The 16,232-nt window shown below is 41.1% G+C and overlaps 1 protein-coding gene across 10 annotated transcripts in view; it reads right to left on the bottom strand.

The window, feature by feature from the left end:
* MAGI2 (membrane associated guanylate kinase, WW and PDZ domain containing 2) overlaps positions 1 to 16,232 on the bottom strand; it is a 2,755,167-nt gene that overhangs the window by 941,090 nt on the left and 1,797,845 nt on the right. For all 10 annotated transcript variants that reach the window (XM_069229701.1, XM_069229700.1, XM_069229695.1 and 7 more), the window contains one exon: positions 1,228 to 1,438. In XM_069229701.1, coding sequence (XP_069085802.1) covers positions 1,228 to 1,438 — 211 coding nt within the window. The remainder of the gene's footprint in view (positions 1 to 1,227; positions 1,439 to 16,232) is intronic.

Genomic DNA, 16,232 nt, shown 5'->3' with positions numbered 1-16,232 from the left:
GGGGCTCCGGTTCAACGATGATCGCTCTTAGGCGATGCTCTGAGCGGCTAGGTACAAGCTCTCAACAGGGGTCAGAGGACACGTCATCCTGCAGTCCTGTCATACAGGAAACCACAGCGACCCAAGGACAACGTGTACAAGCCAGAGCTTTATTTTATACATCCCTTCTCATTTCACACCAAGCTGAAGAATACTGCCAAATTAGGGTTTAATTAACTCAAACTGCTCAAGAAAATGCCGCTCTGTTTGATTGTAAGTATCTGTTAACAGCTGCAAAAGACATGAACTGTGAAACGTCCCTTTTATGTGTACCTGGCAGCTTACCAGCTGTGTGTGAGCTCCAGGTGTTCAGGTCTCACACTACTACGCGCTACTACTCTTCTTACAAGGCATTACAGACTCATGCAGGATGTCACTATTCACTCTTAGGACAGAATCTAAAGAATTGGTTCAGACATTCTTACACCCTGCAACGTGACTTTTGCAAACCTCAATCACTGATTTGTCTGCTCCACCTCGTTTTTAATACGATGAAAGTGTAATTCCACACAAAACAAGCATTTGCAATGCACTAGGGTCTCGCATTTGTCGGAGTTACAGCTGTTCACAGTTGTAAACTCCCAACCGGATTTTTCTTGCATTAAAAGAAAAAAATAGCGCAAACGCGCTGCTACAGTTCACAAGTAATAATACCTATCGGCAAAAGTGCAATTATGAACGTAACGGGCAAAAGTGAAATTAACTGTGTAACAAGGTCGATAGTATGCGAAGCGCTCGACTTCTGCCCAGCGAGATCACGCTGCGAAAATAGATAAAAAGTAGTCCACAAACCCAGCGAGCCTGGCATGTTTTCTGTACTTGGTCGCTGCACTCGAGGAGGGCTAACCACCAGAAAAGGCATGACGTACGCATGCCTTCCACTAATCAAAAGAAGCGGATTCTAACAGACAAGCCAACTTGCCAATGAAAGACACTGACGTGACGTTGACGAGGCTCCGAGCCATTTTCTAATACCTAAAGCGTCTTGCTAGCGATAGGCATGCGCGAGCGCATGCGACACAGGCTCGACCCTAAAAACGGCGATAGACTTTGTCTTCCCTAGTTCTTTCACAACAATGCATGATCATTTGCATACAGCATCAGTGTTCCTTTGGCACCGCAACACGTTCCATTCTAAACACAAGACATGCAGTAACTTTGTGGAGAGAAGAAGCGTCTGAGACTCACTCAATGAAGTAGACTTCCCCCTTCTCCGTGTACGCCATCTCCCAATTATCAGGCAACGAGCCCAGCTCGTCACTGTCGTCAGGTTTAATCAGTTTCTTGCCATCCATGCCATCCTTGGAGTCCTCGGGCTGGCTGTAGACCGGTGCAGCATAAGGCTGAGAAGAAATCTCACCTGAGGCGTCTGTACTCTTGTCTTCATGCTCACTTGATTCTACAAGAGAGAAACAGGAACAGATTTAGCCTTCATATGTTCGCAGGTCCCTCATGACTTGCTGTTAACATCAGAAACCTGCTGTAAAAGGCTGTGGCCCCGATTCATAAAGGTAAACTCGCACTTTTGTGTAAGTTTACGAGCGTTTGCTGTTCACAAAGGGATTTACGAGCAGTATCTTTACAAGCGAGGGTCTCCGCACACAAAAAAGACCTTTCTCTTTATGAGCGGAAACTCCGCATTCGTAAATCCCTTTGTGAATAGCAAACGCTCGTAAACTTACTAAAAAGTGTACGTTTACCTTTGTGAATCAGTTCTTGTTTTAATGTGCAGTCATAACAGGTCTTGACTAGTCACTTTACCTACCGAAAACTGGGGTCCTGAAATGGAAACACCTCGAAGCTGAATTAAGGCAAATGTGGAGATCTTTTAATCATAGCTCCCTGCCCCTCCAAAAAAATTGCATGTGCTTTTCTGGTGACTCTCTGAGCATTTGCACCCTCAGATTGAAGATGCGGAAGTACAAGGAATAACAAACGGTGGCAAAGTCAGTCGGTCTCGCCTTTAATATGTGTGATTTCTGTAGTTGTTAATATAATGGGTTGTAATGTTGTGTGTTTTAAGTTTGAAATCTCAATGAGTATTTGTTTTGTAAATTCTAATTATTTGAAGTGTTGGCTTTGTGAAATACAACGGTTTAATACAACATTATGATAATAGTAAGAATGTTAAAAATAAATACATTTATTTACACTGGGCTACATTTTTTTATTATGTTTGTAATAAAGCCAGGTTATGGCAAGCAACAACACGGAGCGACACAGTATGGGAAGGTGGAGGAAAGCAAAAACAGGGAGCAGGCGGGAGGGAATGGTGGAGGCAATCAACATAGAGTGGTTTGGGAAGAACGGTGGGAGGAAGCGACAACAAGGAGCATGACAGGAAGGTTGTTGGAGGCAAACAACAACCTGGAATAGAACAGGAGGGTGGATGGCAGCAAACAACATGCAGCGGGAATGAAAGGCAGGTGGGCACAGAGCAGGATGGGTGGGTGTCAGCGAACAACAACATGGAGTGGGAAAGGTGGATGGGGGCTAGCAACAAAAAACGTAATATATTTTTGTACTATGAAGAATGCTTTGCATTTTGGACATTTTTCTGGGTGCCAGTTGAACTGGCACAAAAACAACCCTCCTTATCTGTGCATAACATTTAGAATTTTCTTATTAGTAGGCCAGCAATTAATTTTTGTATCTAAGCTGATAGCACATTCGTTTATAGCACTGAATTGTGAATCAGTCTCCCTTCTCAGGCAGATTGATAAAAAGGATACATCAAAATCTTCATGGGGAACACTACGTTGCTCCTAGGAATAGGGCAGATATTTGTTTTATCTGGGCATGTTCTGATGCATTTAATAAATAATGGCATCATAATTTTTTTTAAATGGCTAATTTTACTTGAAAAATAATTACATTGTCACGTGTATTTACAGAGCAGGTTGGGAGGGTGGGCAGGGCAAGCAACAATACAAAGTAGAATGGTAGGGAGGGTGAGGCCAAGAAACAATATTAAGTGGGTTGGAGGAAGGGTAGGAACAAACAACAACACAGCCAGGGATGGTAGGGTGGGTGCGGAAAAACAACAACATGGAACAGGGTGTGAGGGTAGATGGGGGAAAACAACAACACGGAGCCTGACGGGAGGGTGGATGGATTCATACATTAACATATTGCGGGACAGGAGGGTGGGTCATGGCAAACAATAACACATAGTGGCACAAGAGGGTGGGTGATAACAATAACACATTGGCAAACAACAACATGGGGCAGAATTGGAGGCTGGAGGTATCAACAACACATAGCAGAGCAGGAGGGAGGGCGGGACAGAAGTTTAGTTGCAGACAAACAATAACACCTAGTAGGGTGAAAGGGGGATTGAGGTCAAACAACAACACAAAGAGTGAAAAACTATAACACGGTGTGCGGTGAGAAGGTGAGGAAAAACAATAACACAGAGCTGGGGGAAGGGTGGTGGAAAACAATAACAAGGGCGGGATGGGAGGGTGGAGAAAAGCAATAACGTGGAGTAGGGTGAAAGGGTGGGGAAAAAGAATAACACAGAGTGGGGTGGGAGGGAGTTTAAAAGAATAACACAGAGTGGGGTGGGGGTGAGAGAAAAGAATAACACAGAGCAGGGTGGAAGGGTGAGGGAAAAGAATAACACAGAGCGGGGTGGGAGGGTGGAAGAAAACAATAACATGTAGTGGGGTGGGAGGGTTGTGGAAAACAATAACAGAGTGGGGTGGGAGCAAACAATAACAGAGCAGAGTGGGGGTGGGGGCAAGCAACAACAAATTAATTTTTATAGCTATGTTGATTGCATGTTCACTGATAAGGCTGAAGGGCGGCAGGGTGGGCGGGGTAAGAAAACAACATGGAGCAAGGCGGGAGGATGGGTAGGGGAAAACAACAACATGGAGCAAGACCATCAAACAACAACATGGAGCAGAACGGGGGGGGGGGTGGGTGTTTGAGACCTAATGCTGTGAAACAAAGTTTAGGTCTCAAAACCAGGAATGACCTACTTATATCATCCATCTGGACTGTCCTATACTTCATCAATTTAGTAAAGCGCTGAAGACACACTTCTTTAAACAACACTGCCCCATGATGCAGTAAATAGTCTACCACCCAGACCCCAGCATGGATGCCTTGAATCACTTGTTAATCCACTGTCTTCAATATCATACCATGATTTGACGTCTTTCGCAAAGGTTTGTAATATACAAATATCATCTCTATAAATTGACACATACATACAAACTGCTGGTGTTGAAGTTATTAATAAATATTATACATGTGACCTATGCACATCTTAGATTTCCAAGGGTACCCAAGATGTCCTACACTTGCTTACAAGTTTTGTCCATAGTGGCTAATAGGAAGGAAACATACATTTCAATATTCAATTTTGGTTCCTTAAATAAAGATTTCCTAACTGAAAATTATTCTTAAAATGGAGTAATCCCTTAATCTACACTATATTATGTGCAAAACTGTGTAACGTTTTCCTGAAATTATGTGGCATGAGGGAAAAAATATACGTAAATTAAGTGAAATGCATTTTAAGATACTTTGAAAATTAAAAGCCAGGGCATATCTCAAATCACTGAAGTTACTCACAAGAGTACCAGTTCAGGAAAAATATATCTTGCAACTCATTTTCTTCTTAAAGAAGTTTCCTGCAAGAAATCTTTCCATGACCAATCATACTGCAGCAAAAACAAACAAAAAAGCCAAAATTTGCATGTTGCAATATTGCAAAATTTATGCAACTTATGCAACTGTAACCGACACCTATTCAATACCCTCATACAATATGCATACTTACCTCAACCTTTTTGGCACTAAAAGTGAAGTGTGCAAGTTGGTTGCGAACATTAAATGGGCTGCTTGGTGTGTGCCACAATTTAGTTTACGCTCCCAACCCCTCCTTATGCACACAACTTAGAATACATTAAAGATTGTGAAATATCCACCATAGTTATGGACTTTCTTCTGGATGTGTAACGTGCTCCTCAGTTGATATGTCCTCAAAGATTATTGTAGATCTACTATATTAACACAGACTACAGAAAACTAAGTACCCATGCTCCGTTGTCTCTGTACCATGAGCTCACATATCATAGGTGTAAAACAGGTACCTGCCATCTCCTGAGGCGGAGGGGGGCCCCCAGCCCATCAGTGAGTCCCATCTAGCCCAAAGCCTATAAATATGTCTGAGATATCCGAGACGCATTGGCTCCTTGTTACATTCTGTAGGAGTGGTCATTATGATTTGTTACACCACTACTCACACTTAGTCACTCATTAACTCGTTTCTTTGCTGCCATCATCACAACACACTTTAGAATAGAACAATGTCAGTTAGAGAGGGATAAAAGTTCACTAGAACCCTGGCTGCCATTGACAATAAGTCCAAGAAAGGTATGGAGTCTGGACTTCAAGTTGCTATAATGACTTCCACAGCAAATCAATTGCAATGACTTCCTTACCCCTACTCTCAGCTGTGAGAGCAGAAATTTCATCTTAATATTTTGCTTTTACGTAATCATACTGATGTACTAATGTGTGAAATGTTTTAAATGAAAAAAAATGTTAGAACGAAAATTGTGCCTTATTTAGTGGCCGCCATCCAGTAGACAAGGTCTGCATATGTTAAGTATTTGTTTTACTAGTCACCAATGAGTGTGAGGCTTACATTAAAATTAACTGGAGAATGTCTTAATGTAGTGTAAGGATTAAAAGGTTCTCTGTAAAACTAAAAGGCTGAAATAATATGGGTATTTTTGGGCTTTCTGTGGTGCCTCAAGCAGACAAGGCCTCAGTGAAAGGTATCTACTTTCCTAGTGTTCCTCTTCTTGATACAATTGTATGTGCTCATGTAAGCCCTATAACAAACTTATTTTGTTCTACTTACAAACTTGTTCAGTGCCTTTTATTAATGAAATGTGTTGCCCTCGAGCAAAACCAGTATGAAGACAAATGTTTTTGTATATTTGTAACCACTGTCCAGTAGAAGCAAATCTGGAAGATGCCAAAACAAAAGGGTCTACAGATGCAGCCGGAGAAGGAAGTGAACTGAACTACGCAAGAGGAGCAGCAGCGAATAGATGTTTTCGGATCTAACATTTTATATAATTGTGATATCTGCTAACTTTCTAATTGGATGTTATTTTCTCACCTTATGCTTTAGCCAATCACAAGAGTTTAGCAAGTTTAATTTAATGTTAGAGAATCAGACTTTACAGTTCAGTCCGTTCAGTTCATTCAGTACGAGCTTGCTTTTCCGGTGTTCCGAGACTTGTGTGATCTGTCACTTTGACACTTCATACTTTGCCAGGTGATCTACTGACATTCTGGTGTTTTATTATTTTCTGAGTTTGCTATGTCTGTTCAATACTGAACTAATGCTCTGATGGTTTAGTGATCTTATAGTCCAAAATTCTAAACCATCACCTTACCCTATCCTGTCCTGTTCTGATGTTCACCTGATGAAGTAGAAGTTGTTGCTGATTACCTAAGGATAGGTAATATAGTTGATTTGTATAAAGTTATTTGTCTTTTGTTTTTCAGGTACCAACTTCTATTGTTTTAATACTGCTGCTACTTTTGGTAGTGTCATAGCTAAATGTTTTCTAAATCAGTGTTACTAAAACGTTTGCATGAAGCCCAACATGCTAATGCTAATTTGAGGTTAGTGAGGTGTTTTTCTTTATGCCTATAATTTGACATCGTTTTATATCTGAATCAAATGTATCTTATCTCTCATACACAGATATTCATGTTATTGATTTGTGTTCTAACTATTGAGTTTATTGTTTTGTTTGCTTTGTTTAAACTAAGATTCTTCAGGCCAATTCATCAGCCTGTAATACATCATTATGTGTATCTTTTGGTGTCGAGAATAATTTTCGTGACCTAAGCATTGTTAATATAGGGAAATAAATATTTTATCTGATACTAAAGGTGTGGTTATTTGTGGCCAAATAGGTCACGGTGCTTTGTTTATTGATTCTTTGGTGATTTTATTGTTTAATGTTGTTGCTTATGTATCAGTAATCAATACGTGAATCAATATAATTTAAAGAAGTCAAAAGGTTCATCGACCTTAAAGCAGCATCCAATCACTTACTATGATAAAACAGGTAAGCCAAGGGTGTGCTCACACTTCTTTTTGTCCTCAAGCCAGTCTTTGAACAGATCCCCAAAAGTGACCATCTATGGCACACGTTATGTCAAGGGCAGATTGTTAAAGTATTTTGCGCCATTACTGATCTAATATCATCCTCTAATTTGTGACTTTTTTATACATAAATTTATGGTTTATATGTTCTTTTTCTCCTTCCTTTGATTTATTTTAGCCATCTATTTATGGATTTTTGATCCATAATGGATTTACTATTTTTGTTTTCATCTTTCTTCACAATCACCTAATTCCCTATAGTACCATACTTCTGCTGTTTTACATGCTACCTGGCAATCTCTTTACGAGAATATGTTTTAACTTTTCTGCATCTTTTATTTACATAATCTGGTGGCTTGCCCTTATTATGACAATCCCTTCAAAATATAGAACATGGGAGGATAAAAGCAAATTTATGAACCAATCGTATGTAGTCAAATTATATCAATCTGCCAATCAATGGCCCTACATATTCACTTCTATAGGTTGACAATACTAGTCAGAGTGTGTCAATACACAGGCCAATACTTTTCGTGGGTTTGGAAACTAAGTAGTACAATCTTATTCTACAACATTACTGTAGGAAAACCCATCTTTTTACATGGCTCCTCTGATCTTTGATTGAATAGCTGCTGTATTTGTACATCTGGACAGTGGAAGACTGTTAATCTGACTCTTACTGTTTAGGTCCTAGCCCCAAAACATGGGGGCAAGGTGTTTAATTGGGTTATCCCTTGGTAAAAGTGTTCATAATGTGGAAAGGTGGCATAGCCATGAGATGTGCATTGTGAAATGCAGTGCAGCTTTACACCACCAGCACGTGAGATTATAAAAACGTAACAACAGGGCTGTCAAGCAGGTTTGTGCACTGCAGGCTAAACTGCAGTGCTAAAACGCCAGACTAAAATCATCTTTGACATACATAAGCCTTTTTTCAAACGTTAAATAATTCACTTTTAAAGTGTGTCTTGCAGCCGAACCAACCCGGTTGTATAATGTTCAGAAGCGAAGAATGCAATTTGTGCTAAACATGCTTGCTTCGGTAGTAACAGCACCCAAGATCCCCTACTACATGTGCTCATAGCAGCTTTCCACTGACATGGCTTGCATTACGTTTAAATCTTATGATTGAGCATCATATTCATCGATCTCGATTTGGAATTCAGGAAGTTGTATTGCAACAATTTACCACACAGTGGAATTCTAATCCATTGGTTAACACAGATTACCAGTATGAATAGCACTCATATGGTTTTTAAAAAGTTGCTCAATTCTGCTTTAACTGGGAATTACTGAGCCAATTAAGGAACTTCCTGAAATGACTGCAATTAGTATTCCCCTGAGCCCAAAGCTCTGATCCACAAGGATGTTGAGTATTGTTATCAAATGTCTCTGCTAGTTATATAAGTTTCCTGTTGGGGGAAAGGGGAAGCAGGCAATGTTTGACATCCATTATTCAGAGAAGGCTTGGAAACCTCATTCATATTCCAAAACCAAATGAAGTGAAAAGGGCTTTGATGTTTCCTGTCACACCGAGGTGCTGCCATAGATGTGTGACCAGCTAAACAGAGCATATTTTTGAAGAAGGAGAGACAAATGATTAGAATCTCCAAGCCTTTAGTCAGGCTCAGAGAGACCAGAGCGTAGAGCAGACATTATTCTCTCATCTACTATTATAAAGTAGTATTTTCAGTAGCAGGTTAAGCCATAAATGCAACTTAGGGTAATAATCTTTTATTCCCTCATCCCCCATGCCCCTTTGCAGACTGTTACATTGCTTCTCCACAACACAGCTATAGCCTTTTTTGCAGCCTTCACTGTAAGTTCTTTGGCACCTCCATCTTTTCCCCTGATCCTCCGGTTGGCACCCTCCTATATGAACCCATCATTTTCCTCTTCACAACCCCTTCCCTAAGTAGCCACTCTTTTGCCTCTATATTAACACTGCTCTCTGCCAAAAGACCAAATTGAACTTTGGAATCTGATTCACTTCCACTTACCCTTTCTTCATCGCAGGATCCTGGCTCAAACTTTGTCTAACCCCAGCAATGCTATCACTTTACATGATGGCTATGAATTACTCAGGTAAGATAAACCCCCCTTAAAAATGACAGAGGTATTGCCATCCTACCCTGCAAAGGTCTTATTCATTTGGTCCCCTCCACAGAATCCTATGACTGGTTGGTATACATTATCTTTAAACACTCCCCAGCTAACTTTCCTCCTCTCTGCACCTTTATTTACAGGCCTCCCAACCCTAAGAAAGACTTCAGCTCCAGAATCTTAGACCTCTTGGCTCGCTATGAGTTCCAGTTCAGAACTCTGGTTGTTTTAGGTGACTTTGGTGTACACTTGAAAAACGCTTCAGATACTGACTCTCCCCTACTGATAGATGACTTGTCCTCCTTAGGCTTTCAACTGTTAGCCTCTGATCCCACTCACACTGCTGAAAACACTCTCTATCCTGTTTTCTCAAATCTAAATAGTATCACTTTACCCAACACCCTTTAACAATCATATGATAGGACCATTAACTTCTTAAATTTCTTGCCTCCATCTCCATTATCCATCGATCATTTGGTCAACCCCCACATCAATACAGAGTTTCGAACAGGATCGCCCAACAGAAGATGGAGAAGGCTCTAGCTTGACAATCACCCATATCAGATCTCTGTCTCCCCACTGCGGCTGATGCCTTCAAAAGTTAAATCATTAACTTGAGTCTATGGCTTCACTTGAAATCTGTATTAGCACCAAATATGCCCCTTTAGAACCTAGCACACAGATGTTCTTAGAGAGCTTAAATGCTTCTATTAAACCAGGATACCTGGAGGCATAGCAGCTCTTCTACTGATAAACTCACCTTCAAAGTAAATGTTAGCAATTACACAGTACTTGTTGCAGTTACTTTGCTGATCGCTTTTGGAGCAGAAGTAACTCCTCTCTGGAAATTTTCACCATCATACAATTATTCAGCCAAGTGAATGTCTACTCCTGTGCCAATACCTTGACCCAGATCCTTAGCAACAATCTAGCAAATTTCTACACCAGCAAAATCATGACAATTTATTCCAATTTCTCAATCCCCACCTGAAACCACAGATATTTCCAATTTCACATTTCTCACCTTTAGAACGCTGTTGTTGTTATCAGAATGATGAAAACCATCAAAACAGGCTCCCCTTGTGAACCATGTACTTATTACATTTTCAATCTGTTTTCCACCAATGTTGCTTTTGCATTCACTTCCCTTTTCGTTTTTCTCAATCACTCTTGCTGAAGTGGCTTCTGCCTAAAAACGCGCAAAACGCATCCCTTTCCTTAAAAAACAACCACAGATCCTGAGACCTCCTCTTACTATTGGCCCATCAACTTTCTGCCTTTCGCAGCAAAGGTCCTGGAGAAATAGATCAATTTTCATATTTCAGCTTACCACGAAGCCATCAGGCTACTCAATCATTTTTGATCCACCTTCTGATTCCTGCAGAGCACTGAAACTGCTATTCTGGTCACCTCCGCTGGTATATAATGTATCCTTGACTGTGGTACCCCATCGTCCCTGTTGGAAATTTGCCCTTTCAATAGGATCATCTTCTATTTTTTGCGTCATTCACTACTTTTGTTGGTTATAGAGCCCTGCACACACAACTCCAGTCAGCCAGTAACAAAGTGGCTGTGCTCCTCCTTTTAGCCTGATGAAATTGGTATAGGTCTGATTTGCATATTTGACTTACCTAAAAGTCCATGTATATGGTACAGACTGTGTAAGTTAAATGTCACTAATAATGTTAGAAATTGGGTATCTAGTTGGCAGAGGTATACAACCTTGTCCAAGTAGGGACCACAATCCTAGTCAGGGTAAGTCAGAACACAATCCAAATTATACTGTGCCCACCTTCTGGTAGCTTGGCACTGAGCAGTCAGGCTTAACTTAAAAGGAAAGGTGTAAAATATTTGGGCAATAACTCATACAGTAACACAGTGAAAACACCACAAAAATACGCCACACAGGTCTAGAAAAATAGATAATATTTAGCTGAATAAAATTAGGTAAAAATGACAAAAATCCAAGAAGCACAATTTGAAATATCACTTTTTAAAAGTTTAAAAGAGTCTTAATCCTTTGGAATTAATGGCTGTATCTTTGTATCATACAGCACTGGGATGCTTCAAAAATAAAGATGCGCGGGGGCCGCAGAGGAAGAGATGCGTGGAAAAATAAGGTGTTAACTTTGGATTTTCCATCGTGGCACAAATGTTGTGTCCTTTCTTTCCACGCTACAAGGTGATGCATCACATTTCGGGAGCACAGCCTTGGTTCCTTACTGCGATGTGGTGATATTTTGATGCCCAGAGACGATGCATTAAAAATCCTTGACGCGTTGTTAGAAGGAGCAGGTGCTGAATCAATCCAGTAGGAGATGCGCTGAAATTTCAGTCGCGAGGTGGGTGCTGCACCAATTTCCGGTGCGGGCCCAGCGCTGCATCCTTCTGGTCGGCGGTGCGGCAATTTTCCAGCTGCGAGCCAGGTGTTGCGTAGATCTCTGCAGGTGTTGCGTCGGTTTGCAACGCACAAAAATTTCTTGAAGGTGTGAAGTTTTTGTTGGCCCTGAGACTTCAGAAACAGGGGGAAAGCTCAATCCAGGGCCCTGGAGAGCAATTTAGGAGGATGGCAGGGTCCTTCCAGCAGAGTCAGGAGCACCAGGCAGCAGGGCAACAAGCAGGAAAGTAGTCCTTCAGCAAATCAGTTCAGATGAGTGCTTTGGGCAGCCAGGCAGTCTCTCTGACAGGGTCCCGGTGTAGGTCCAGAAGTTTCTGATTTGGAGGGGTCAGAGACCCAGTTTATATACCTAAAATGCCTTTGAAGCAGGGGAAACTTGAAAGAGTGGTTTTGAAGTGCACAAGTTCCCCTTTCAGCCCAGTCTTTTCTGCCAGGATCTCTGTAGGGGTTATCAGTCCTTTAAGCGAGGGCAGGCCACAGGCCTTTGAAATGTAAGAGAGATATCCCCCACCCTTACTGCCCAGGGAGAACAATTCAGTATGCAGATGAATGTAGATGTAACTGAGTGTCCTGTGTTTATGGCTGTCTGGGTGGAATGCATAAGGCGAACTGTCAACCAGCACATACCAGACGTGGATTGGAGATTGGGCTATAAGGCACAGATGGCAGTAAGTGCAGAGACATGCCCTCTTTCTAAAAGTGGCATTTCTAACATAGTAATAAAAAATCCAACTTCACCAGTAAGCATGAGTTTCTATTACCATTCTGGCAATACTAAACATCACAGGGCTACTCCTTATTAAATCTAATAATGCTAATTTCTTTTGGAAGCATCTAGGAAATTAATCCAAAGACTCTTTTTAATAGTTGTTCAAGTTCTAATTCAAAATTTGTTTAACTATTAAGGAAAATGTATGTTTAGAAAGTTACCTTTTCCCTGCTTGAAGTCACTGGAAGGTAATATGATTTTTTTCTCTCACACGTCTGCTAGCCAGTAATTAGCATTTGAGTAGGTGTGAAAGGAACAAAGATTTGAGGCGTGGGAAGGTAGTGTTGTGTCATTGACAGGCCTAAATCCTTCTTTTTTCCCCTCACCAGACCCATCCTAACCACAGTGGGTCGCTTATTGACATTACAGTATCAAGTCCTTCTAGAGTGTTAAGACATGCTTGACATGTCTGCTGGGATTTTACATATAACACTTGGGGTACACTACAAAGGGTGCAAGCCGGATGCTAAAACAGCTCTTATGTATTGACTGTCTGGTTGATGCTAAACCCTGCTTTGTTCTGCTAGAATTCTGTCTCCGGGTTTCTTGGGAGTAGAGGGACTGCTTCAACCTGGAGTTTGGTGTTAAACAGGGGAGGACCCTAGGATGAACATAGAACACCCCCTGCACACTCCCCCAACCATCAGAGCCTATAAAATTGCCAAAAGTAAGTAGGGTAGCCTCAGGAACATTTACCCCATTAGCTAGTGTGTGCCCTGGGGGTTACTCCCAACCACTAGCTCAAGCTGGGCACAAATGTGGCATCTCGAGGTACCCACTTCAGAACAGTTTGGGAACCTATGGAAAAACATCAGAGGACTAGACCTGCTGTTTGTGACCTGAGAAGAGACCTGAAGACTGGACCTCCTAGCCATCTTGTACTCAGAAGTGGCCTCCAATGGTCATAAGGAAGATCTCTTTTTAAAGCTACAAGGACATAACAAGCAACAAGACCCCTTTTACTGCAACTGCTTACCTGACCAGTTGAAACCTGACCTATATTTGACTCTCCTGTACATCTCTACCTGCCATCCTGTGAGCCTTTAAGTTCCCTCTGTCCCCTCAAGGCATAGAGGTGTACACATGTGGTGGATTGGGACTTAAAGGCCTAAGGCCAGAAGATAATATACTTGACCAGGACAAATCTAGTTAGTGTATCCAACCCACACTCCATCGGCATCAGCATAAAATTCCCACTTAGGTCTTGTCCTACTGTGACCATAGACTTTGTGCTTCTTGGTGCTATTTATACTTAAAAGTTTAAAAAATCATAACTCTGGTACTCCTGACTGAATTTTTGTCATTTTAGTGTCCTTGTTTAATTAAAATGTACTCTATCTTTCTAGTTTATTGGGATGTTTTATTGTTTTGCATTTCAACTTTATTACTGTTTTCGTACTGTATAAATACCTTACACATTGCCTCTAGGTTGTGCCTGTCTGCACTGTACCATGGCTATCAGGAGGCTGAGTTCATGGTAATTTAGTGACTTTATTGGTTCACCCTGACAAGGATTGTGATTATTACTTGATGTGTGTGCTCATATCTTTCAACTAATATTCACATGCAATTGTCCTTCAATGATTTTATGTGTGTGTGGTGTGCCTTGATGTTTTATATTAGTTTAAGCCTTTTCTCGTCAACAGGTGTCAATATCTTCTCTTCTCTCTTTGTCTCCAATACTTTCTTTGCAGTTTCCACAGAGAATCATCTCTTAGTTCCACCATTTTTAACATGTATATGACTCCTCAGGCTAAAATCATCAAATTATTTGTGTTTGATATAATCTCATTCATCTTTGCTATCTCCAACTCTGACAACATTGACCTCATATGTTCAGATTTCTCCATTTGCATCCTGCAGGTAAAATACTGGATGTGCATGTATTGTTTGAACTTACACACTGCCAAAACAGAGGTGGTGCTCCTTGTGATGGGCACAGCCAAGGTTGTCTGATGGTCGTAGAAGAAGGTAACACCCCTCAGACTACCAACTCCTCAAAAATCTTAAAATCATTCTAGACTCTAACTTGTTCAGAGAGCTCTACCTGATAGTTGGGTCTTAGCATTGCTCTTAGCTGCTGTACATTCTTCCATGAGTGGGTGATGTAGGATTCCTCTCCATTAAACAACTTCGGCTTACATCCATCACTTTTCTCATCTTTCCCAGTCTGCTATGTGGCTTTTTCCAGTTTCTGCCACTAAGCAGACCTTGATTTCAATTTTTGCTTATCGTTTCAGATCCAGTGAATTGGTTGCATTCCAACTTATCCGGTGTTCTGCCTGTGTCAGACAGCCTTTTTTTTGGTTGCTAACCTAGCTATAAGTATGTGTGAAGCTCAGACAGTCTTGCATTAATCATATATGACTGTAGCCATTGTGAAGTACATGGTTCAATATAACAAATATCATGATGCAAGTCAAAGGTTTAATATTAATAGACAATGATTTCTCAATTCAGCCTTGATAAACAAAACTAATATGCTTTAAGGTCCTAAAAGTAAAAATGTATGCACTCATATTTATAAATTGGAGTTGTTTGAATGTGCCTGGAGTCTGCTTTCTTCTTAAAATTTAAAAGACCTTTTGTATGATAAATGAAAAGTAATAAGCAGGCTTAATATAAATCCAGTGAAGATTGCAGTGCAGAACGTCTTCCATTCAATCCATCCACCACTATGGGATCTGATGGTCGCAACAACTAGGTGACACCTATCCACCTACCAACTCTGCAAACAAACTCAAAATAATTCTTGACTCAAACTTGCCCAGAGCACTCAAATTACTTAGGTTGCAGCCTCCTGCTTTGGTATCCTGCTGAGTGTGCAGAACACTTCATTGGATCCCTTTAAACCGCGGCAAATTCATTATCCAACCACTCATCACAAGGTACCTTGATTATGGTCACACCCTTTACATCAGCACCACCTCCCACCTTATCAAAAGACTCCTGGTCATGCAGAACATGGCCGCCCACTTGGTTATCATTGTCCCCTCTTGCACTTCCATGGGGTCTCTCCTCGCATCTCTTCACTTGGTTCCCCTACAAAAGATGTAGCTCTTTAAGTTACTCTGTCGCACCCACAGGCCACTTCAGTTATTTGCTTCTCAGTACCGCTCCAATTGAACTTCATCTACTCCGACCACCTGCTCCTGGAACCCAATTTACACTGGCATGTTTCTTGTCCCCCGCAGCCAACTTACCAGGTCAGGCGGTTGCTCATTCTCTTTCCTTTGTCACCTCTAACTTGAATCACGCCTCTTCCTTCCCTGAGCTTAATACATTACTTTGCCAACTTCTAAAAACAACTAAAACACCTGTTTATTAAATAATTTGTTGCATAGCTCCTGGCAGTATAGTTTTCAGAACTGCATTTTGATACTTCTTTTGTAGTGAGTAAGGGCCAGATGTACGACCCAGAGTTTTGCAACTCGTAATTTCCGACTCATTTGCGAGTCGCAAATTGCGATTCGCAAAACCATATGTACAACATTGTAGTTCACAATGTTTGTGATTCCCAATAGGGTTTCAAATTACCTTCCTCTTTAATAATCATGAGATAGGTCGCAATTTGAGACCCCTTTGGGAATGGCTGCACTCACAGGAATGGTGGTCTGCTGGGGACAGCAGAGCAACATGTCTGTGACTGCTTTTACATAAAGCAGTTTTTTTTTTTAATGCAGCCTGTTTTCCTTAAAGGAAAATGGGATGCATTTCAAAAACAACAATGAAAAGTTTTTTTTCTCCATTTTTTCAGAGCAGGCAGTTGTCCGTGG

The sequence above is a fragment of the Pleurodeles waltl genome, chromosome 4_1, assembly GCF_031143425.1.
Source record: "Pleurodeles waltl isolate 20211129_DDA chromosome 4_1, aPleWal1.hap1.20221129, whole genome shotgun sequence".
Classification (NCBI taxonomy): Eukaryota; Metazoa; Chordata; class Amphibia; order Caudata; family Salamandridae; genus Pleurodeles; species Pleurodeles waltl.
The sequence above is the reverse complement of the archived record's forward strand: the minus strand, read 5'-3'. Positions and strand labels throughout refer to the sequence as shown.